Consider the following 20,737-nt stretch of genomic DNA (forward strand, 5'->3'; position numbering starts at 1 on the left):
ACAACAGACATTAAAAGAAGATTGGAGAGCTGCGAGATGTGGTTCCTTAGAAGAATGATGAAGATCCCGTGGACTGATAAAGTGTCTAATGACGATGTCCTAAGTAGAGCAAATGTGAACAGGAAGCTGTTACTTGAAATCAGAGTTAAGCAGCTCAAATTCCTTGGTCATATCCTCAGAAAGGATGGTTTCTAGAACCTAGTATTGACAGGAAGAATAGAAGGAACAAGGAGCAGAGGCAGGAAGAGAGTGATGTGGTTATCAAATCTGAAAGACTGGCTAAAAGAAAGGGGAGCTGAACATAAAGCGACAGAGCTTCTGGAGATGGCTTATAACAGAGAATTGTGGCACGACATGATCGCCAACGTCTTAGGATATGGCACCTAGAGAGAGAGAGAGAGAGAACCAAATAATTGACCAATAGAGAAGCAAGTCTCATCAAATCTGGCCTGGCATGAAAAATGGATAATGGCGTGGTGTTCAAAACATTGTGGACAGTTTTCCGACAAGTAAGGCAAAAGGCAAAGTCAAATCATAAAATGAAATAATCGCAAGATTCCTCGTCTCATGCAGTAACAGCAGGGTAAGTAAGAAAACGCGAATAAACAAATTGGCCTCAGAAATTGATGTTTTAATCCAATAAGTTCAACCTCGGGGGTTTCGAAATATGATGTTATAGCTTGTACTCGTTGTTTTTATCACATGCAAACTTCGATAACAACCAAAGTGCACTTGGAGAGTGATTTAAAATAAATACGCATGTAGTCAGCATAATGTTTTCAAAAATTTCCGACGGTCAAACCAAAATTTTGAGCATGCCATTGTGAAAAATGATTCTTAATTCAAGTACACGTGTAAAACCGTCAGAAAACAGTGACATGGGAAGACAAATCAAAGTGTAACAGTAAATTGGGAAACTCACAGCTGCTAAAACCATTCTGAAATTTTGTGTATATGTATGTATAACAAATGTCCAAAAGCGATTGTGTCTGACATTTTTCACTAATTTGCCCCAAAAATCTTACCAGATACAAAAGTTAGTAAAAAGAGTACACATGTCATGTACTGACCCATGGCACTTCTCACACTAAATAGTAGGTGTAGGTCGTGTTTACTTTTCAACAGGGGCCACCCTAAAGAACGTCGCTACCCCAGCCCTTAATCACTTCTCTTGTTTTTATTGTATGGAACACAGACTGGGTCGGACGGTCGATATTGGTTTTTTTAATTTAAAAAAAAAACAAATTTTTGTGGCAATTTCTGTAAAATATGACGTGACGCCTAATACTTTGCATAGGGAATTTTAGAGAAACAGAGACAGCATGCGCTTTACAAATGTACGCGCGCATCTTCAGGTGTGTATTAGTCGAAAATACTACGGATAATGTGATTCAAATGAAGGAAACTCGACTGAACACAATTTTCATCCCACATTCCCTGTTAAAGTTACAGCGTATGTTTACGCTGCTGAAAGTAACGAACCAACGGTGCTGAGATTAATGAACTAATTGCAGATATCGAGTTGCGAGTAAATGATGATTTTATGCGAATATTAAAAAAAAAACCAGCGACCGTGTTTTTTCAGATTTTTGGGTCGGTCGATAAGGGCAAGTCAACAATTTTTCAAGCCTTACTTATGCATTATTGTTTTGACTAGTCATGCATTCATTTAATTTTAATTCAGCGTTAATTATATTGCATTTTACAGCTGGTCTGGCTTTTAAAATATGTTTATCATGCTTGATAATGTACATATTTGTAATAAATTTCTCAGTAGCAGATAATTATATAAGAGATTTTCATGTTTGCACAGTATAATAAAAAGTACTCTCGCCTATATGCCATTGGAATAGTGCAGTTTTTGCATACATTATTTTTCACACTTAATTGAATTTAAAATGTTTCATCACAAAGGTATATTTGTTTAATTTGTAATTTTAACATCATAGCATTCTTTTTCATTTCGTGTTTTGTGGATTTATAAATTTGGGCTAGGTGAAGAGGATTGAACATACGAAATAAGTGCAGCATGTAACTGGTAGCTTGTGGCTCACCTTTGCACGGTATTTTTGATTTTTATAAATTCTCGATAAATTTTATGGCAACTTATTAAAAATTGACACATTTTACAGTCCTCGAACATGTCAAAGTAAACTTTATAAATCTAATGATATGTACTTAAGGAATCGGAGAGCAACGTCTGCACAGTATTTTTGTGGGACCTGAGAGCACATTAGCCATATCGAATTGCATTCTGAATATGAGCAATGTCCTTCTGATATCAAGTAATTTTGATTGTTTGAAATTCGCGATATAATACAAATTTAAGAGAAAATTATTAAAACTTCATACTTTTGATATTTACCAGTCCTCGAAGTAAACTTTATAAATCTAATGTGGGATGAAAAGCCGACAATCAATTGAAACTTTTGACTTTTCATATTGAAGATAATACGTCCCCCCCCCCCCCAAAAAAGACCTAAGAAATCTACATCTTCAATACGAAAGGTCAATGATGGACGAATTTTCATCGTTTGGAAAATAACGTCATTATAGTGTTATCTGCACGTACTGATGTATAGACGAATCCAATTTTCACGCATTCCTACACCTCAATGGCAGCCAAAGATGGGTCCCCGTCGGCTCCATCTCACCTAAAATGTGATATGATGCGGCCTTTGAGGGTATTTTAAACTGCATTCTATCACACATGTTACACGTAGACAAAAGAATGATGGCAGTTTACAACACAAAAGAATCGATTTTTAAGCGGCTTTAATCCACCCAACTGGGCAGTTACAACACCCGTTTGGTGCTGCGGGGACCCAATAATGGCCGACCAAATCCTGACCATGACTTGGCTCGTTAGATTCGTCTATAAACTATATACCAACCAACATGATACGTGGAACGCAGAAACGCAATTTCTTGAAAGTCCCTTTTTAATCAAAAACTGGAATAGAGTATGCATAGGCTGACTGAATTGTACTACTAATGCATAATTTTATGCTTGAGTAGAATCAGCCCAAAACACCAAATCTAGACCAAGTGAAAAATGACATGCTGCAACGGGTAAATATGCTGGTACTTTATTCAGAGTTCATTGTATAGCTATAGCTGACTAATTAAGAATCATGTTACGCAAAGTAGCTTTTAGTTTGTTAGAAAATTTTTTTACATTTTATTGTGATATGTAGCCTATACATAAGTGATACTAACGTTGGTTTTCCATGCTACGGGCACCCCTGTATAAATGCAGCTGCTGGGACAGAGACTCAGTCAGATTATCTTGTGCATTGTTCATGCATGCCACCGGCTACTCGAGCACAATTAAAGGTCAGTGCAGTTCAACAAACACAAGGACCGTAAATATAGTCAGTCAACTGTAAGTTTACGCATACCATATGTTGGTAGGCCTACATGCCGCTATCCCGGGCGCTATCTTGTTAGGGATTCGTACCTGGATATTGAACAGTAAGATTACCTTTTTTTTCTTCTAATGGTTAGTCTGCTATTTTTCTATACGAATCAAGCGCAGAGGATTGGCCGTATAGTACTGGGTTTGCTTTTTAAATGTTTTGCTAAGTGGAATGTTTTGTTGATTGAATGATAATAATAACCGTGTCAGATTGAACTGACACCAATTTTTTTTCAGAAATTTCTTGTTTCTTCTAATGGTTACTCTGCTATTTTTCTATACGAATCAAGCGCAGAGGATTGGCCGTATAGTACTGGGTTTGCTTTTTAAATGTTTTGCAAAGTGGAATGTTTTGTTGACTCACTTCAGACTATTTAGATTTCAGTGCCTCAAAAGCACACGAAGGCTGTTGCAAATCCGAGTCAGTCCCATATTCTAAGCGTCATTTCTTTCACTCTTGACATCGTCGACAAAATAATAAAGTCTGACCCGGTGTATGTTATGGGGAATGTTCAAAGCTCTACAAAATTGCACAAAGTTGCACATTCAAAAATATTTTTCAAAGTTGCATGATGTTCCACAAAGATGCATTCCCGTGGATGCATGTAATGCTTTATTTACAAGTTGCACAAAAAGGCACAAATTTGTCAAAAGAAATAATTTGGCAGTGGATTGATGCAACTTTTGTACAAATTATATGTAGTTTTGTGCAATTTAGTGCAAGTTTGGTCAGTTTTGTACTTTTGTTGATTAACTTAAGACATGCATTTCCCTGTATTATCGTGTTGTATTGTTGTTGCAGATGGATACAAACATGTCAGATATAAGCAAGCGAAGGAAGCATGACAATGTTGATGGAAAGAAAACGATAAAGAATATAAAAGAACAGAATGGCAAAGAACTCCATCTCAAACGTGAGGTAGGTCACAATCTAGTGTGATATTTAAGCCAATCTGTTGACACAAGTGAAGGAGTGATACGTATTGGCGACATCGGTGCTGGTAGTAAATTCCAATTTTCTTTACTTTACCTCAGTTGTTCGGCTCAAAATTAAAAGGGGATATATCTGACAGTAAAAGTTAACATTTTATGGCAAAGAAATACTTATCTATTTTGTATGGAAATGTTACAATATGGCTTTAACCTATTGCTATGGTAGTTAATCTCGTTACATCATCATTTCTACGGCGAATAGTAGATTCTTTATCATGTTTATCATCCTTACCACTCACCCGACCAGCGATTTAAAAACAGCAACCTCAGAATATCATATACACGTATAAGGATTTGTCATATATAATATAGTCTATGAGCTGGGCCTCTACGAAAAACGTTTCGTTTGAGGTCTCCAGAACCTACTTTTGTTGCATATCAGATGATAGGGACATGTGTCCTGAGCACGGACTGGTATGTTTCCAAAATTGTAAGTGGCACTTTAATCTCACAAGGTCACAGATAATGTAATTCCATGCCCTAAATCAATTCTAAATGGCAGTTAAAGTGTGTTATCAGTGATTCAAGCAGATTAAGAAAGGTTAAAAAAGTATGTTCTTTTTCAGTAAAGAAGCAATATTCCTTCTTTCCTGCATCAATTCAAGATGGGTGCCAAAATGACAATTTCTTTATGTGTATAGCCCATTAATTGGGTTTTTTTAATAGTGGATTTAGTTATGGAATTGGTCGGAGGGTCTAGAACCGACTTTTACACCTACCAAGTAAAGGTATGATATCCCCGAAGTGTAAAATGGCATGTTTCCAAAATTGGAAAGTAGCACATTAATCCGTAAGGTCATGTGGAAAGTGACGCCTTAATATACCGATTTTATAAGGTTACATCACAGATAATGTAATTCCATACCCTAAGTCTAAAGCATTTGAACCCAGTGTTGTAAAAAATAACAGGGCCTTTTGTCTAGCTATTGCCTATAATTTATCACTATTGATCGAGTGCAGTTCCTAAATCGTAACAATAGCAGGTTGTTAGTAGCGGTCCGAGTGAAAAGGTTCAAGGAATTTAATTAGGTGTCGTGGTAGCTGAAACTGATAAATAGAGATAAATGGGCTATACTCTTACACAATACAATCATTAATTACTGGAACAAAATTGTGTTTCACTTTATATTATATAAAGAACACAGAGCATCAGGAGAAAAAAGTATTCTGCAGGAAAAAAGGGAAGTACATGCATATAGAAACTAAAAAGGAATGTAGGAAATAATATCTGCAGTTTTATATCTCGTTCTCAAAAATTGTCAGAAAGTTGTTGTCTATATTGCAATGAATAAAGACACTCCGATATTGCAACAAAGTTTCAATTGTCCCGACCACTGGTACAAGAGGAATATTATTTGAAAAATAGAGGTGATATTCAGTTGATACGGCCTAAAAAGGGGTTCTGCATTTATATGTGCTAAAATTGGTTCCCTTTTAATGATAATGTCGTGATAATGTAATGTAATTCAATTTAATTTAACTTGACACATCAGTGATTAAATGAGAAAAAAGTGTGTTCTCTTTCACCAAAAAAAACCCCGATATTCCATTTTTCCTACATAAATTGAGGTGACATGGTGGGTCAAAGAGTTTTATGGTAGGTCCGTGGTATTACCCCCGAGTGGTGTCAAATGAATAAGAAAAAAAACCTGGGGTCGTGCACCTAATAGTTTTATAGTTATAAGAATAGTCATACATTTTGGGTCCCTATTTTCAGGGTTACCGATTTCTCCAATGCTTAAGCAATAAAATATATACGTCACTTATACGTTGAACACGGATAGATTGGCGCGAGGTTCATATTGGTGCGTATGCACCAAATATGCATCTTGTATACTTTAGTATTCTGTGTTCCTACGGTAATTTGTGTTCTATAAATTGTATAATTTGTGCCAAAACTGAGGGCGCTATTAACATATATATTATAATTAATTTAGCCAAATTGTCTTTTTTTGGTAATTTTTTTTTTAATTGTAAATATGCAAACAAGTTTTAAGATAAATAACGCCATCAGTGTTCACATGTTTAACGACTGTTATGATAATTCTATATGCATCAAACAAGTCAGTGTATATAGTATAGAGACTCCGATCAGTTAATGTGTTAGGTAAGATAAGGTAACCAAGACTTGGTACACGTGTAGTACAAGCAAATAGAAGCAAATAACGTGTATCTTTTTGCTAATTTTAATCTGCAAAATTAATAAGGAATAATATCTTGGAAAAATTAAAATGAGCTCTAATTAATTATGCAGATTGAAATTAGCAAAACGCTCAAAGTAATTTGCTTCTATTGTACATTTACTACATACGTATTTAATCTTGGTTAGATAGTCCTTGTAGTTATATAGCAAATTAACTTCCATGAACGGCAGGAGGGGACCAAGTATACTCGATAAATCTCCTGGTATGACCTTCAACTTCCACAACCCTGAGAATAGCCCTTCAAAGACTTCACGTAAACCATAGGTGATACGGTGTGACCTCAACAACCATATCACATAGTGTGGATATAGACAAACCCAGGTGCATGGTGAAGCGGTATGGATGCCAACCAACGTATTATCAGGCCTGACCCCAGAAGTACAAGCCTCTATAAGGAACACAGAGATATGTTGCAATCTGACTCTTGGTTAACAGATAATGGCAGGCATCTATGTAGAAGCTTATAGAACACTGCAAACCATGGCAGACCCTGGTGGAATCCACAGACATGACCAATAATAGCAAAAAGGCATGGTCCCTCATCCAGAATCTCAACCAAGTTGCAAATCAGCTGCTCAAGTAAAGGGAAAACTCCAAAGAACAGCAGAAAACGACCCAGCCGAGAATAGATCACACAGTACGAACCACTGCCTTAGTTGCTTGGTAAAAACTCTGTACATATTAGCTGGTATTAGCCGAAAATTGCTGCGGGTACGTCGATATGCAGGGCCTTCATTTTGCAAAAATTTTCAACTTCTGAGGGCAGAACAGCCCCCTCAGATGTTGCAAGTTTGTGCAAAAAGGATGAACCATCAGATGACAGACCAAAGGCACCCACTTGATCGATCATGATCCTCCTCCAAGGCGATCTTTTCGGCTGGTACCAAACCACACTTACAGCAGCTCGTCAGGATATGTGGAATGATACACTTGCTGCAATTCAAACATCAACAATGGAGAATGTCTGCAGCAGAATGTCCTCCAGTAGGAGCTGAAGAACCATGGCAAAGATTAAAATGCCTTAACCGCTTGCAAATTGGAGTAGGTCGGTCAAATAATCTTCTAATCAGCAAATGGTGATACAATATGGGATCAACCATCTGTGATTACGTCACTGAGCTCCAGACAATGCAACACCTATTGCATTGGCCCTTGCCTATTACGGGATGATTTTTATTATATCCTTGGGTGACTGCAACCGGTGCTGTCATTGTCTGGATTATCTTTGTTGTAAATATTATTGATTGGGGATTGTGTCTGGCATGCACCATCATCATCAGGCGGCTGCGGAGCAGGCGACTACAATCTTTTTCCAACTATTGCGATATTGGGCAAGCGAAACAATTTTGTTTGGCTGCAGCATCCCTCCAGTGTCTCCCAGGAGGTGCTGAACATACTGTAAGTACAGTGTGCGCGTCCCGGTTTCCTCTTCCCATGTGGTGGAATATAAAGGGCATCATTCTGTGACAGGCTCGTCGTCTTCAAGACGCAGTGTATGGCCAAGAAATTTGAGTTGATGAATCTGGTCTCTGGCAACCAGTGGAGTGGTGTTTTGTCAGATTGTAGATGGTTTCATTTGGAATCCGATCCAAATGCTTGATGTTTAATATGACTCTGTAGCAAGATGTTGCAAAGACATTGATCTTGTTTTCCATGTCCTTGGTGATTACCCATGACTCGCACCCGCACAGGCATGCACCGCAACCTTTTATAGTAATATTTGTGACGTGCCATGTCAAAAACAGACACTTTTGGGCAGGTTAGCAATTTTAAGGTTTTTAAATATCTTAAATATAGAGATATTTTGCTCCACAACGCCGTTTTTCCCAATAAAATCGGACATTCCTAGGCGAAGATATTGAGTTCGTAAGTTATGGTATTATAAAATTGGAAATTGAAATATCGGCCTTCAAAAATATTATTGACAATTATGAACATGCATATATACATTGAAAAATGTATGAAAAAATACAAGATGCCAGTTTATATTACGGTCTGACAATATTGTAAACATTATTAGCATCACAAATTTGCAAAAAACCCTAATTGTGAAAAATCTCCCCCGGGCAGATTTGTGGCTATTTCTCCTGCCCAAAAGTGTCTGCTTTCGATATACTACTTCACATTTGTATTTGTTCAGTTGCCCTCCTTCCTACACCATACATAAATCCGCCCAGCCCTATTTTCCTAATATGAAATTTTTAATGTCTTTGATGTAGCCAAACCTCATCCGTGGACAGAGTGAAAAACAGGTACACTTCTTAAAAAGGGCTTATCTTCAAAAGTTGTGAGCCGATTGAAATAATTGTTTTGGTTTATTAAAGCTAACAATTAAAGGTTTCTTTACATACCAAAATATATGTGTTGTTATCGATATTTTTATTCAATCACACATCGTGGCCAAATGGCCAAATTACATGTAAAATTACAAAGCGAAATACCTATTTAAACATTGAAAATATTGAACACTTCTTAAAGAGATTTAAAAGACATCAAAAACAAATTGCACACAAAATATTAACTTTGACCAAATATTGCACATGTTTTGGAAAACATCAAAATATACTATATTTCAAAACAAGTATATAGAAAATATAAACAATTACATATTATAACAGCTGTACCAGACCATAAAAACAGCAATCATGGCACTGGTGAACAATCCTAGGAGGAGATTACTGATCGATTTAAAAGATCGACAAAATATGGGATAGGTCTCAGCCGAAAGCGCTCGGTCCTGGCACGGAATTTGGAAATATTGTGGGAATTATTGGTAGTCTGGTAGGAGGGATTAACGACTGTGTTTGTTTCATGTTTAGGAAGCCCTTCAGCAAACCAACGACAGTGTTGCACCCTCCTATCAGACAGGAAGTCAAGTTTACAGCTAAGCAGCGCATCATGATATGAATTGTAATATCCTCCCAGGGTTGTTGAACTTACATGAACTTACATGAAGTGCCACACCATTCCTCCCTCTTCTCACTTGGTCGCGAGATCCTTTTTAGGGGGGAGGGTCATAATGTGGCTTGGGTGAGTGGGCTTTTCGCCCTTAGTAACCCAAAAAGGTTTGGAGTTTGCTTTTGAAGTCGTTGATGGTTGGAGCTAACACTGTAGAATTAGGTAGCCTATTCCAGTCTGTTATAACTCGTTGGCTGTAGAAATATCGTCTTGTATCTACTCTCATGTGTTGTTTTTTGAAGTTTCATTGGGTGGCCTCTTGTACCTTGGTATTCTGCTAGTTGGAACATGTCTGTCGGTTTTATGTTGTCAATTCCTGTGAATATTCTGTACGTTTGGATCAAGTCTGCTCTCCTCCTTCTATCTTCTAGTGTCATAAGATTCAGTTCCTTTAGTCTTTCATGATATGGTTTGGATTTCAATTCTGGTATTATCTTTGTCGCTCTTCTCTGCACACCTTCAAGCAGCTTGATGTCTTTCTGTTGGTATGGTCGCCAGGCTTGTATACTGTAATCTAAATGTGGTCTGATGAGGGACTTGTAAAGCTGTAAAACAATTCTCTTGCTCCTGTACTTGAATGTTCTTTTTACCATCCCTAGTGTTCTGTTCGCCTTCTTTGTTGCTTCCGCTACCTGCTTCCCTACTTTAAGTGTATTTTCCGTCCAGACGCCCAAGTCTTTTTCTTCTGTTGTACTTGGTAACGCTTTATTCTTCATTTGGTACTGGTGTTGTGGATTGTTGTGTCCAATGTGCATGACTGAGCACTTGTCTACATTAAAGCTCATTTTCCACTTGTCAGACCAGTCCATGAGCTTGTCTAAGTCATCTTGCAGTTTCTGGATCTCTACATCTGAGCCAACCTTGCTTGTCATCTTTGTGTCGTCTGCAAATTTACTGATCTCTGAGATGATGTTTATTTCCAAGTCATTCATGAATATGAGGAAGCAGAGTGGGCCTAGGACGGATCCCTGTACAACTGAACTTGACACATCACTTGTCTTGGATTTTGCTCCCTGAACTACTACCCTCTGTTTTCTATCAGCTAGCCACGCTTGTATCCATCTCAGTACTTGGCCTTCTATGCCGTGAGCTTTTAGTTTTTGCAACAGTCTTTTGTGTGGTACTTTGTCGAAGGCTTTTTGCAGGTCTAAGTAGATGACGTCAACAGGGTGCTCTTCAGCAATATGCTTTGTTACCGTTTCTAAGTGCATTAGTAGGTTTGTAGTACAAGATCTGCCTTTCATAAAGCCATGTTGAGTGTCTCTGATGAGGTTATGTTTGTCAAGATGGGTAGTTACTTGGTCTTTGATTAGTTTCTCCATTGTTTTGCAGACTACTGATGTGAGACTAATCGGTCTGTAATTTCCAGCTGATGATCTTGGCCCCTTCTTGTACACAGGTGTTACATTTGCCATTCTCCATTCTTCTGGTACGTAACCTTCTTTGAGGGAGAGGTTGAAGATTATTGCTAACGGTTCTGCTAGCTCACTTGCAAGTTCTCGTAACAGCCTTGGGGAAACGTTGTCTGGTCCTGCGGCTTTGCTGGGGTTTAGCCCAAGCAAATGTTTTTCAACTTGTTCTGGTTCAATTGTCATAGTTCTGAGTATTTCACTTTCTTCACCATTGAACATTCTTGGCGCTTCTGGTGGCTCGTCGCCTTCTTCTGTGAATACTGATGTGAAGAAATTGTTAAGTTCTTCGGCCGTTTCTTTGCCTGGTGGTATTACATCTCCGTCTTTATTCTTCAATGGTCCAACAGTGTCTTTCACTTTTCTTTTAGATCTGGTGTATGCATAAAATCCCTTGGGATTTTCTTTGATTGAGTCAGCGATACTTTTCTCATACTTGTACTTTGCTTCACGTATTTTCTTCTTCGCTGCCTTCTCACAATCTCGGTAATGCTCTTTGTCTGTTTCACTTTTGGTTGTCTTGAATTTCTGCCATGCTTTCTTCTTTTTCCTGACTGCTTTCATGGTTGCTCTTGTCATCCATTTTGGCTTTGTTTGTTGCTGGTTTGTCTTCATAGGTATGTGCTCTTCTGCTAAGGAATCAAGTTCGGTTTTCAAACAGGTCCATGCTTCTTGTGTGCATTTATTTCTGTACTCTTCTTCCCAGTTTCTGTTATGTAACTTCTTTCTCATTTCTTCATAGTTTCCTTTGCCGTAGTTTCTTGAGTGGGCAACAGTTCCAGCCTTGATGCTACAAATCATGTCCCATGTAACAATCTGGTGGTCGCTGGTGCCTAACTTGTCATGCACTTGTAAGTCATCTATCATGTCTGGCTCCGAACTCAGCACCAGGTCTAGTATTGAGTCTTCCCTTGTTGGTTCCAACACATGCTGGGTCCATAGGTTGTCTTGTACTAGTTCTAGGAAGTCATTTCCCTTGCTTGTCGTAGCTTGTAACAGATCCCAATCTATCTCTCTAAAGTTGAAATCTCCCATCAATACAATGTCATGTTTGGTTTCAGCAGCTTTCTTGAGATCTCTGTATAATTGGTCAAGTTCTTCATCCGTTACTACTTGTGTCTTGTATACAGCTCCAATTAGTATTCCAGCTTTCTCTTTCTGGTTCTGTTCTGTGTTCACATTGGATATCTCACACCATACTGCTTCTTTAAATTCAAAGTCTTCTCTTCTGACAGCTTCTATGCTGTGTTTCAGGTACAATGCTGCACCTCCACTTCTTTTTGTTTCTTTTTCTCTGTCTCCTCTAAATAGCTGGTACCCTGGTAGCTGCACTTCAGCATCAGCTATGTCTTTGTCTAACCATGTCTCTACAACACCAATTACATCTGGTTTGTCTTCTTGTAGTATTCTGCACTCAAATATGTCCCATTGTTTTATTATACTTCTACATTGTTCTACATGTTCTCTTTTGGATAGACCCAAGTTCTTTAGCTTGCTTAATTGAAATGCTGGAATGCCACACAACACTGGCGTACTCAAGAATCGGTCTAACATAACCACTGTAAACGACACTCGGGTCTTTACTATCAAAGCCAAACCTCTTGAGGGACCTTAGCATAAACAACCTCTTATTGGTTTTTTTAAGCATGTTATTAACCTGGGTGTCCCACTTGAGGTTGTCCTGAAGATAAATTCCAAGGACCTTAGCTTCTGTGACGTATGATAGTGGTTCTGCACCGATTCTCAAGTCGCCAGCCTGAGGTTTATTTTTATTGAAGCAAACTTAGGGCCTGACATTTAGAGGGATTTGATTTGAGCAAATTACACTTGGACCACTCAGCTGGAGGGTTGCGATCCATTTGTAACATTCTCTGCAAATGTCAGGTCATCCACGTATTTTCTAGATGTTGAATTTTGAGCAGCATCGTATATGAGAATCTGAAAACCAATGGGACCGAGTTTTGTGCCCTGAGGTACGCCCCCATGAAGTGGAACATAGTCTGAAAGAGTGTCTTTAAAGCGAACACATTGCTGCCTATCATGAAGGAAATCACAAATCCATGGAACGATGGACCCACGGACTGCCAAGCAGATTATCTTATCAACAAGGATGGTATGATCGACCAAGTCAAACGCTTTGGAAAAATCTGTTAGGACCACCGTTCCAACACTAGCTAGGTAATGGGATGTTGAGACACCTTTAACATTGCCAAATTGGCGCTCATCAATTTTATGCTGAATATCATCGAGGACCACCCAAATCCAATTACGTGAAGGAAAAATCACGGAAATCTCCAAAATGAGCTCTCAACTTGAGGATTTTTGATTTTAAACAACTTTGCTGCCGGATTTGTTTGCCTCTGATGCTGAACTATTTTTCTGCTGTATTTTTAAAAGTCTGGATTTCCAACAGTCACGACTGGACAAAAAGTCTGGAAATCAGAACTCTTCTATAGGGGGTATGCATCTATTTGCTGGAATAGCCCTAATTGTAGGCACAAATTTGTTTGACGTTTTATTGCCATTCTATTTTCTGTACAGTTTGGTTTGGTGAGCGGTGTTTCTCTAGTTGTAGGGAGTATGATCGGCTCGGGAATTTTCATTTCACCAAAAGGTATTTTGATAAACACTGAGAGTGTTGGTATGAGCATTGTCATTTGGGTTCTGTGTGGGCTCATATCTATGTGCGGTAAGTACAGAAACTGAAACAAGTGACGTTGTATAGTTTTGTATACACACCCTAACTCCGCCCGCATACCTCTACTGTCACATACCATACCTACAACCCGGGACCTACAACTCCTACCTTTACGTCATCACACAACAACACTCCCACACCCTCATAACCATGTGTACACCAATCGAAATCATTCAATGCCATACATTTCAATATCAAAATTTGGTTCCACATTTATGCTAATAATAAAATATATATATTTCGCAACAGGGGCGCTTTGTTATGCCGAACTTGGTACTATGATCCCCAAATCTGGTGGAGAATACAGCTACTTTTTGGATACCTACGGAGGCATGATTGCATTTATGTACTCCTGGGTAGCTAACTTCATTCTTAAACCAACGATTGCTGTAATCATTTTAGCATGTGCTGAATATATTGTGCAACCTTTTTATGAAGGAACTTCTTGTGGTGCTCCAGATATTGCCGTTAAGTTAATAGCAATATGTATAGCCGGTGAGTCACAGATATGGTTCAAAATCATGTATTACTAGTATTCCATCTCATAACCCGTATCTTGCGATAAGCATAATGTGAGAAAGTGTTTTAGCACAGAGGCGGATTTAAGGGAACAGGCCCTGTCAGCAGAGATGCTCGGGGGCCTGCAGAGAGGCGGATCCAGGGCTTCAAGTTCCACTTGAAAAATTGGAAAACAGGTCAAAATTTTCAGGGTATTTGATTACTTTTCCAGCCTTTTCCCTACATAAACAGAAAATGTACGTCAGCAAGTAAAATTTCAGTGAAAATAATAATCGTGATAACGTATTGTCAATTTCATATCCATCATTTGAAAAACGCATTCACAAATTCGTAACGACCATCCCCTGGTATGTTGCAACACAAAGTTAATGGGTTTACAAAAAGAAACTTCGCAGTAAGGAATTGTTCGATCACTCAGAAACTCACTTGTAACCGAATCATTAATCGATCATCATCAATTATGCTAGAAAGGTAAATGTTTCGTTATCAATTCATAAATATCATTATGATAATTTTCGATTGCACGTGCAAGCATTACAATGATATCAAACTTCCAATATGCGTTCACATTTTTTATGGTTACATTTTGGTTTGATATTAAACTTTTAATTACTTCATTGATTTTTTTTTTATCATAAACGTTAATGGATTACATAAATAAAAGGTGATTTAAGGCGCTTATGCAAAAACATGATCTTTTTGAATTGTGTGAGAGAAGAAGCTTAGTCCCGTATGTTCCGCGGCAGGCTGTTCCAGATGGACGGTCCAGCAGCTGTAAATGACTTATCACCACAGGTTAACTTGCACATGGGAATGTTTAGGAGAGCCCTGTCCATGGCAGATCTTGTAACAGGGCCACTGGAAGGTGTTGGCTTAAGGAGGCTGTGTACTCTCAGACATGCATGTAGTAAAAGTGCAATAACTTTGTAATTATTCGCGCAAGACATATAAAAGTATACATTTTGATGAAGGCAAGACATCAATAAATCTTAATATAATACAGATTTGGGGTAAAAACAACAATTTTGAAGAAAATCACAAAAAAGTGAGTTTTTGGCAATATTTGTTAGGTACATCATAACAAAAAAAACACTCTTTCCAAAATAGTTTATTTTGTTTTTAGCTCAATCTTGAGGCTCCATTCCAAAAACGTTTTTTTATTTTTTTGATATTGGCCTTATTTTTGAGATATTGACCATATAAGGCATCAAATTGAACTTTTAAAATTCACAAACGCCTATTTGCACAAAATGATGCCTAAAATCGGAAATAGACCAAAATATAAAAAAAAATGAGAAAACCGTTTCTGGAGTCGATCATGCTTTTTACGATGATCATATTTGCTTACCTATAGATGCTGTATTTATTGAGTTATCGTGTACCTAAATCGTCATTTTACCGAGAAAATGAACATTAAAATAATGGCCGTTGAAGTTTAAAGTGGTTACATTTTGCACTTTCATTGAATCTCGCAGGAGAATGCGGCAGTTTTTATTTTTCTACCTTACATTACATAAACATCGGGTAAATCCACGGCCCCTTGAGAAGTTTGAGCGAAATCCATTCATAACTTGATATTTAAATCGGGGGAAAGAACTTGAAAAACCCCACATTTTATCAGCTAACGGAGCCCTTTGACTACTAGGTTTTTTTTCTTCCTTGGTGTTTCCATAAGATGCGCCGCGCATGCAGATAAGCGTCGCGTATGCGTAGCGTATTTGTGCGTTAACAAATTGCGCGATGCGTTGTTGCGCGCGTGTACCCTGCTGGTACAACAAAGATTTTCTTCCTTTTCAATTTCAAACACGAGTGGAATAGTGAAAATATTGCAGTTGGCGTTTACAAATCTGGATTTTCATTCCTTGTATTTGTAAAAAACATAACAAAGTACAAAAATATCAAAAAAAACTCAATTTTGCGAAAGAAACAATGTCTAGAGTACACAGCTGCCTTAAGACTAATTGAATTGAATCGATGAGGTATCGTGGAGCAGAGTCAGTCAGGCACTTATAAATCAAAAGACAGAGTTTGAATTGGATGCGGTTGTTCATAAGAGGTTTTGGATCAGTACGTCTAGGAACGGAGAAAATTAGTTTGGATGCTTTGTGTTGAAGGGATTGAAGGCGGCGAAGATCTTGAGACTTGAGTCCGCGGCATCCGTAGAGAAGGCTGTTACCATAGTCCAAACGCGAAAGTATAAGGGCCCGGACAACATGATGTTTAGTGTCCGTATCCAAATGATGCTGTAGGCCTATTCTTCTGATGTTGCGAAGCTGGAGGTTGACAGAGGAAACGACGGAGTTCACTTGTTTTGTCATAGACATATGGCTGTCAAAAATCACCCCGAGGTTACGAACATAAGGGAAATTTTACCGTTTCGTTATCGCATCATAAAATATTATTTTATTATGTATGAAGATAGAACTTCAAAATTAACGATTGCAATTATTACCATGATTACCATGAAATTTTTTTTTTTTTAATTACTCACGTTTTATATTTTTATGGTTATATTGACACCGGGTATAAATGTTCTGCTGCTTTTCGTCTTGTATAACGCTTGAAATTGAAAGGTTCCCAGAATGCCAAGCATTAACATTTCTATACATTGTATTTGGGGAATTATGCAGTTATTTGGATTCATGTTATTTAGAATAATAATAATAAAACATAATTATGAGCAATTATACAAAACATACGAACTATATACACACGTCTAGTGTTGCCCGCAAATCTCAGTTTTGTGCATGGAAAATGACCAAACCAAATGTTATGATCATGATGATGAAAGAAGAGTGTCGTATATTCGTAACTCGAAAAAATCTGACAAATATGCAGCTTCATTCATATCTTGTAAAGAGAACATGGCTGCAGAGGGATGTTTAAATACTTGTTAGCAATTATAAAGGCGTAACCAGGTGATGACAAAGAGGACAGAGTGTCACCATGGTCACCGAGGAAAAGCTTATTTCGGGTAAAATATATTTAAAATTAACCATGTATCAAACATGGCTCAAAATGAGAAAGGTAAACGCATTAAAACAAGGTATGCGTGCCCCTATAAATCGAAGTGAAAATTTTTGAAAAGCCCATTGACATTGCCGAAAAACGGCCAGTGCTCCTCACGTTATGCAACTTTGTTAACCTTAGTTCCCCTGTTAATATTTCTTTTAAATTTGGGCCCTTATTGCATGAGGCGAAGATATGTTTTACCTTTGGGCCACTGTTAATGTAAAATTTGAGCTATTGCAGCTTGTAAGTGTTAATATCTACATGGGCCCATGTGTCCTAGATTGACACATAATTTAACTTTGGACCCGGGGTGGAGCTTAAGTGTCAAAATGCACGGATAGCACTAGATATATGTACAGCTAATATTTAGCAGAACAATGTTGATGTATTTTACACATTTTGTGGTTGGTGTTATCTATAAAACAAACGTAGGGGCCCGAAGGCCAAACTGGCAATGGGGCCCTGTCAGCAACTGCTGACTTGCTGACAGCTTAAATCCGCCACTGTTTTAGCATGTTCACTCTGCGCATTCCAAAATGGGATCACTGATTGTAAATATGAACACATTGTAACCTTGCATTGCCCCCCCCCCCGTATCCGCGCCAGGCATTCTGCATTACTTTTATTTTGTATTTTATCCTTTGCCTATTTTTGCTGCCAAGAGATTAAATTCGACTATCCGTGATACTTAGAATATGATAGTTTCTTTCAGTTAATAATGTCATATTAAGAGTAGGCTATAGTAACTATTTTTGTTTGTTTCTTTTTATGTTGTTTTAGTTTTTCTCATTGCCGTCAATTGTTATAGTGTCCGCCTATCGACATTTATCACCAATTTCTTCACATTTGCCAAACTAATAGCGTTAGCTATCATCATAGTCGTCGGCTTTGTTGAAATATTCAAAGGTAAGAAGTATCATTACGATAAAAACAAGATTCATAATTTTACGAGTATATATACCATTGCAAAAGTGACGCCTAGCATACTGAACATTGCAATGTAAAATAATATCTATATAAAGTAAACCTTCATTTCGTGACTTTTGCATGCAGGCGAACGTCATCCATCTATATATAGTTTGATCAGCTCGTAATAGGCGGGAAATGTTAGGCTTTTATCACTACACCGAAAAGTAGACTCACGTTAAGAGTGCTATAAGCTGACCTGTCTGGTATATATTTTGTGTGTTAGAGAAAGTAGAAAAAGTATAGGACTTGAAATTAATAATTCTTGATGTTGTGGTGAGATGTCACAAGAAAATTCGCAAAATAAAATATTTTGATATTAATCCGTGATGTTATAAGGCCCGCTGATTACGAGCTGATCAAAGTATACAGTTAGGTATGTCACAGTGGCTGCGCAATAATTCTGCCACACTGTGCATGCAAGCATAACAGTGAATTAAAAAGCGCGCGCATCAAAGTCGGCTGATTTTAGGAAAACATCAATGTCAAAAATGAATTTCCTTAGTATGTTTCATTTATCCCAATTGTTTGACATTTTAATATATGGTATGTGAAACCTTTCTGAAGCTACCATTGAATCCGACAATTTTGCTTTGTTCAAGAATTACTGCCTGTTTAATAGACCATGGGACAAGGCTTGCTAAGTGCTTCAGAAAGTAGTTTTCGTTCTCCCTTTCTGGGTAGAGGATGGTTTATACATGAAAATATAGCTATTATATCACTGATCAATAATATAACATTTCCCACTTTCAAAAGTTGCACGTTACTGTGTAATTTAGGAGTTATTTGGGGTTAAAAATGTGTTTTTCGTGATTTTTTTCCATTTTTGCCCAAAAATGTCAAATATTTAAATAGCTGTAACTTTCAAAATAAATTGAGTAGAAATTTCATTTCTATTGTAGATGTTACATATTACATGGATGTCTAACACTGGTGAATAAAAATGTCACAGCGCAACTCTAAAATATAAAAAAATGGCAAAAACCATATTTTTGTGCTATTTCGGCCATTTTTGAGCTAAAAATGTAATTTTTGCATGGGGAAAAAATAAATATAAATTTTATTGATTTAAAAAATATGTCATTATGACAACCTAGTTATTCTGAACAAAAAAGTTAATGATGGTGAATGTCTGTGACCTTTAGTTTTTGATCTATGGCCCTTTCAAATTCATATATGGACTAAAATAGCATGTTTTTGTTCAATATTTCCAATATTACGCCAAAAATGGTCCTTTATGGCCATTTTAACCAACTTGTTAGTTTTTGGAAAGTGGGAACTTCACTTAATAATATGAACATGTAATTGTACTTTAATGTTAAGCTATTTCAAGATCCACTAGTATGCCCACTACCGTGGTAGCAGCAATTTTATGTACCTTCAATGCAGTAAAATGATGACTAAAATGATTTTGCTGCATTGAAAGTAGTAAAATTGACGATATAATTGCTTCTGCCATGGAAACCGAGCTACCAGTGGATCTACAATAAGCTTAAAATGAAAGTACTATAATATATCCATAATATATGTGAAGTTCCCACTTTCCAAACACTGAAAATTTTGTTAAAATTACAAAAAGTACCATTTTCAGCCTAATATTGGAAAAATTGACAAAAACATGCTATTTTAGTCCATATGTGAATTTGAAAGGGCCATAGATCAAAAACTATAGGTCACAGACATTCACCATCATAACTTTTTTGTTCAGAATAACTAGGTTGATATAATGACATATTTTTTTAAATCAAGAAAATATATTTTATTTTTTTCCCATGCAAAAATTACATTTTTAGGTCAAAAATGGCCATAATAGGTTTTTTGCCATTTTTTTATTTTTTAGTGTTGTGCTATGACATTTTTATTCACCAGTGTTGGAAATCCATATGACATGTAACATCTACAATAGAAATGAAATTTCTACTCAATTTATTTTAAAAGTTACAGCTATTTTAATATTTGACATTTTTGGGCAAAAATGGAAAAAAAATCACGAAAAACACATTTTAACCCCAAATAACTCCTAAATGAGTAAAGTAAAACGTGGAAACTTTTTGGATATTAATTCAGACATATATTTACTCTTGATTTGTTATGTTTTTATGTTCTGCCCAAGAGTGGACTACGGAAGTGAAAGATAAATGCCCATGTCCCATAGTCTATAATGGATTTTTTGACGATCGCTCATAAATCAGTAAATATAGGCCTATTGAAATAGTCTGATCTACCACCATTTAGCTAAAATACTAATCTTTCTTAGCATGTAAATTATTTCCGTCTACATTGAATGAAGCACTTGAGGAACACTAGTTAAAACATAATATTATCGAAGATATTCCACAGGGAGTAGTTTTCCAAACCACAATAGCTTTAAGCCATTGTGTGTGTCCAAGGCCATACTAGTTTTGTATACGCGCTAGAGTGAAATGGCAGTTCCTTTTACCATTTGCCCTCCTACGTTAATCCAGATAACAAAATGTTAATTTTAAGTCTCATAGCAAATTAATTTTTATTTTTACTTTTCGGATTTGGCTTTGAGTAATGGTGACACATACCATGTTGA

General features: G+C 37.1%; 1 protein-coding gene across 2 annotated transcripts in view; it reads left to right on the plus strand.

Annotated features, from left to right (window-relative positions):
• The first annotated feature begins 506 nt into the window (after positions 1 to 506).
• The window catches only part of LOC140158544 (b(0,+)-type amino acid transporter 1-like), a 29,649-nt gene continuing 9,418 nt past the window's right edge, over positions 507 to 20,737 (plus strand). Inside the window, exons 1-5 of one of the 2 annotated variants that reach the window (XM_072181667.1) lie at positions 507 to 583; positions 4,221 to 4,337; positions 13,524 to 13,671; positions 13,930 to 14,175; positions 17,992 to 18,117. In XM_072181667.1, the coding sequence (XP_072037768.1) occupies positions 4,221 to 4,337; positions 13,524 to 13,671; positions 13,930 to 14,175; positions 17,992 to 18,117 (637 nt within the window). In that variant the 5' untranslated portion in view covers positions 507 to 583. Of the gene's footprint in view, positions 584 to 3,209; positions 3,337 to 4,220; positions 4,338 to 13,523; positions 13,672 to 13,929; positions 14,176 to 17,991; positions 18,118 to 20,737 lie in introns of those variants that run through there. The other variant, XM_072181666.1, reaches the window with a different exon arrangement.

This window comes from Amphiura filiformis, chromosome 8, assembly GCF_039555335.1.
Source record: "Amphiura filiformis chromosome 8, Afil_fr2py, whole genome shotgun sequence".
Lineage (NCBI taxonomy): Eukaryota > Metazoa > Echinodermata > Ophiuroidea > Amphilepidida > Amphiuridae > Amphiura > Amphiura filiformis.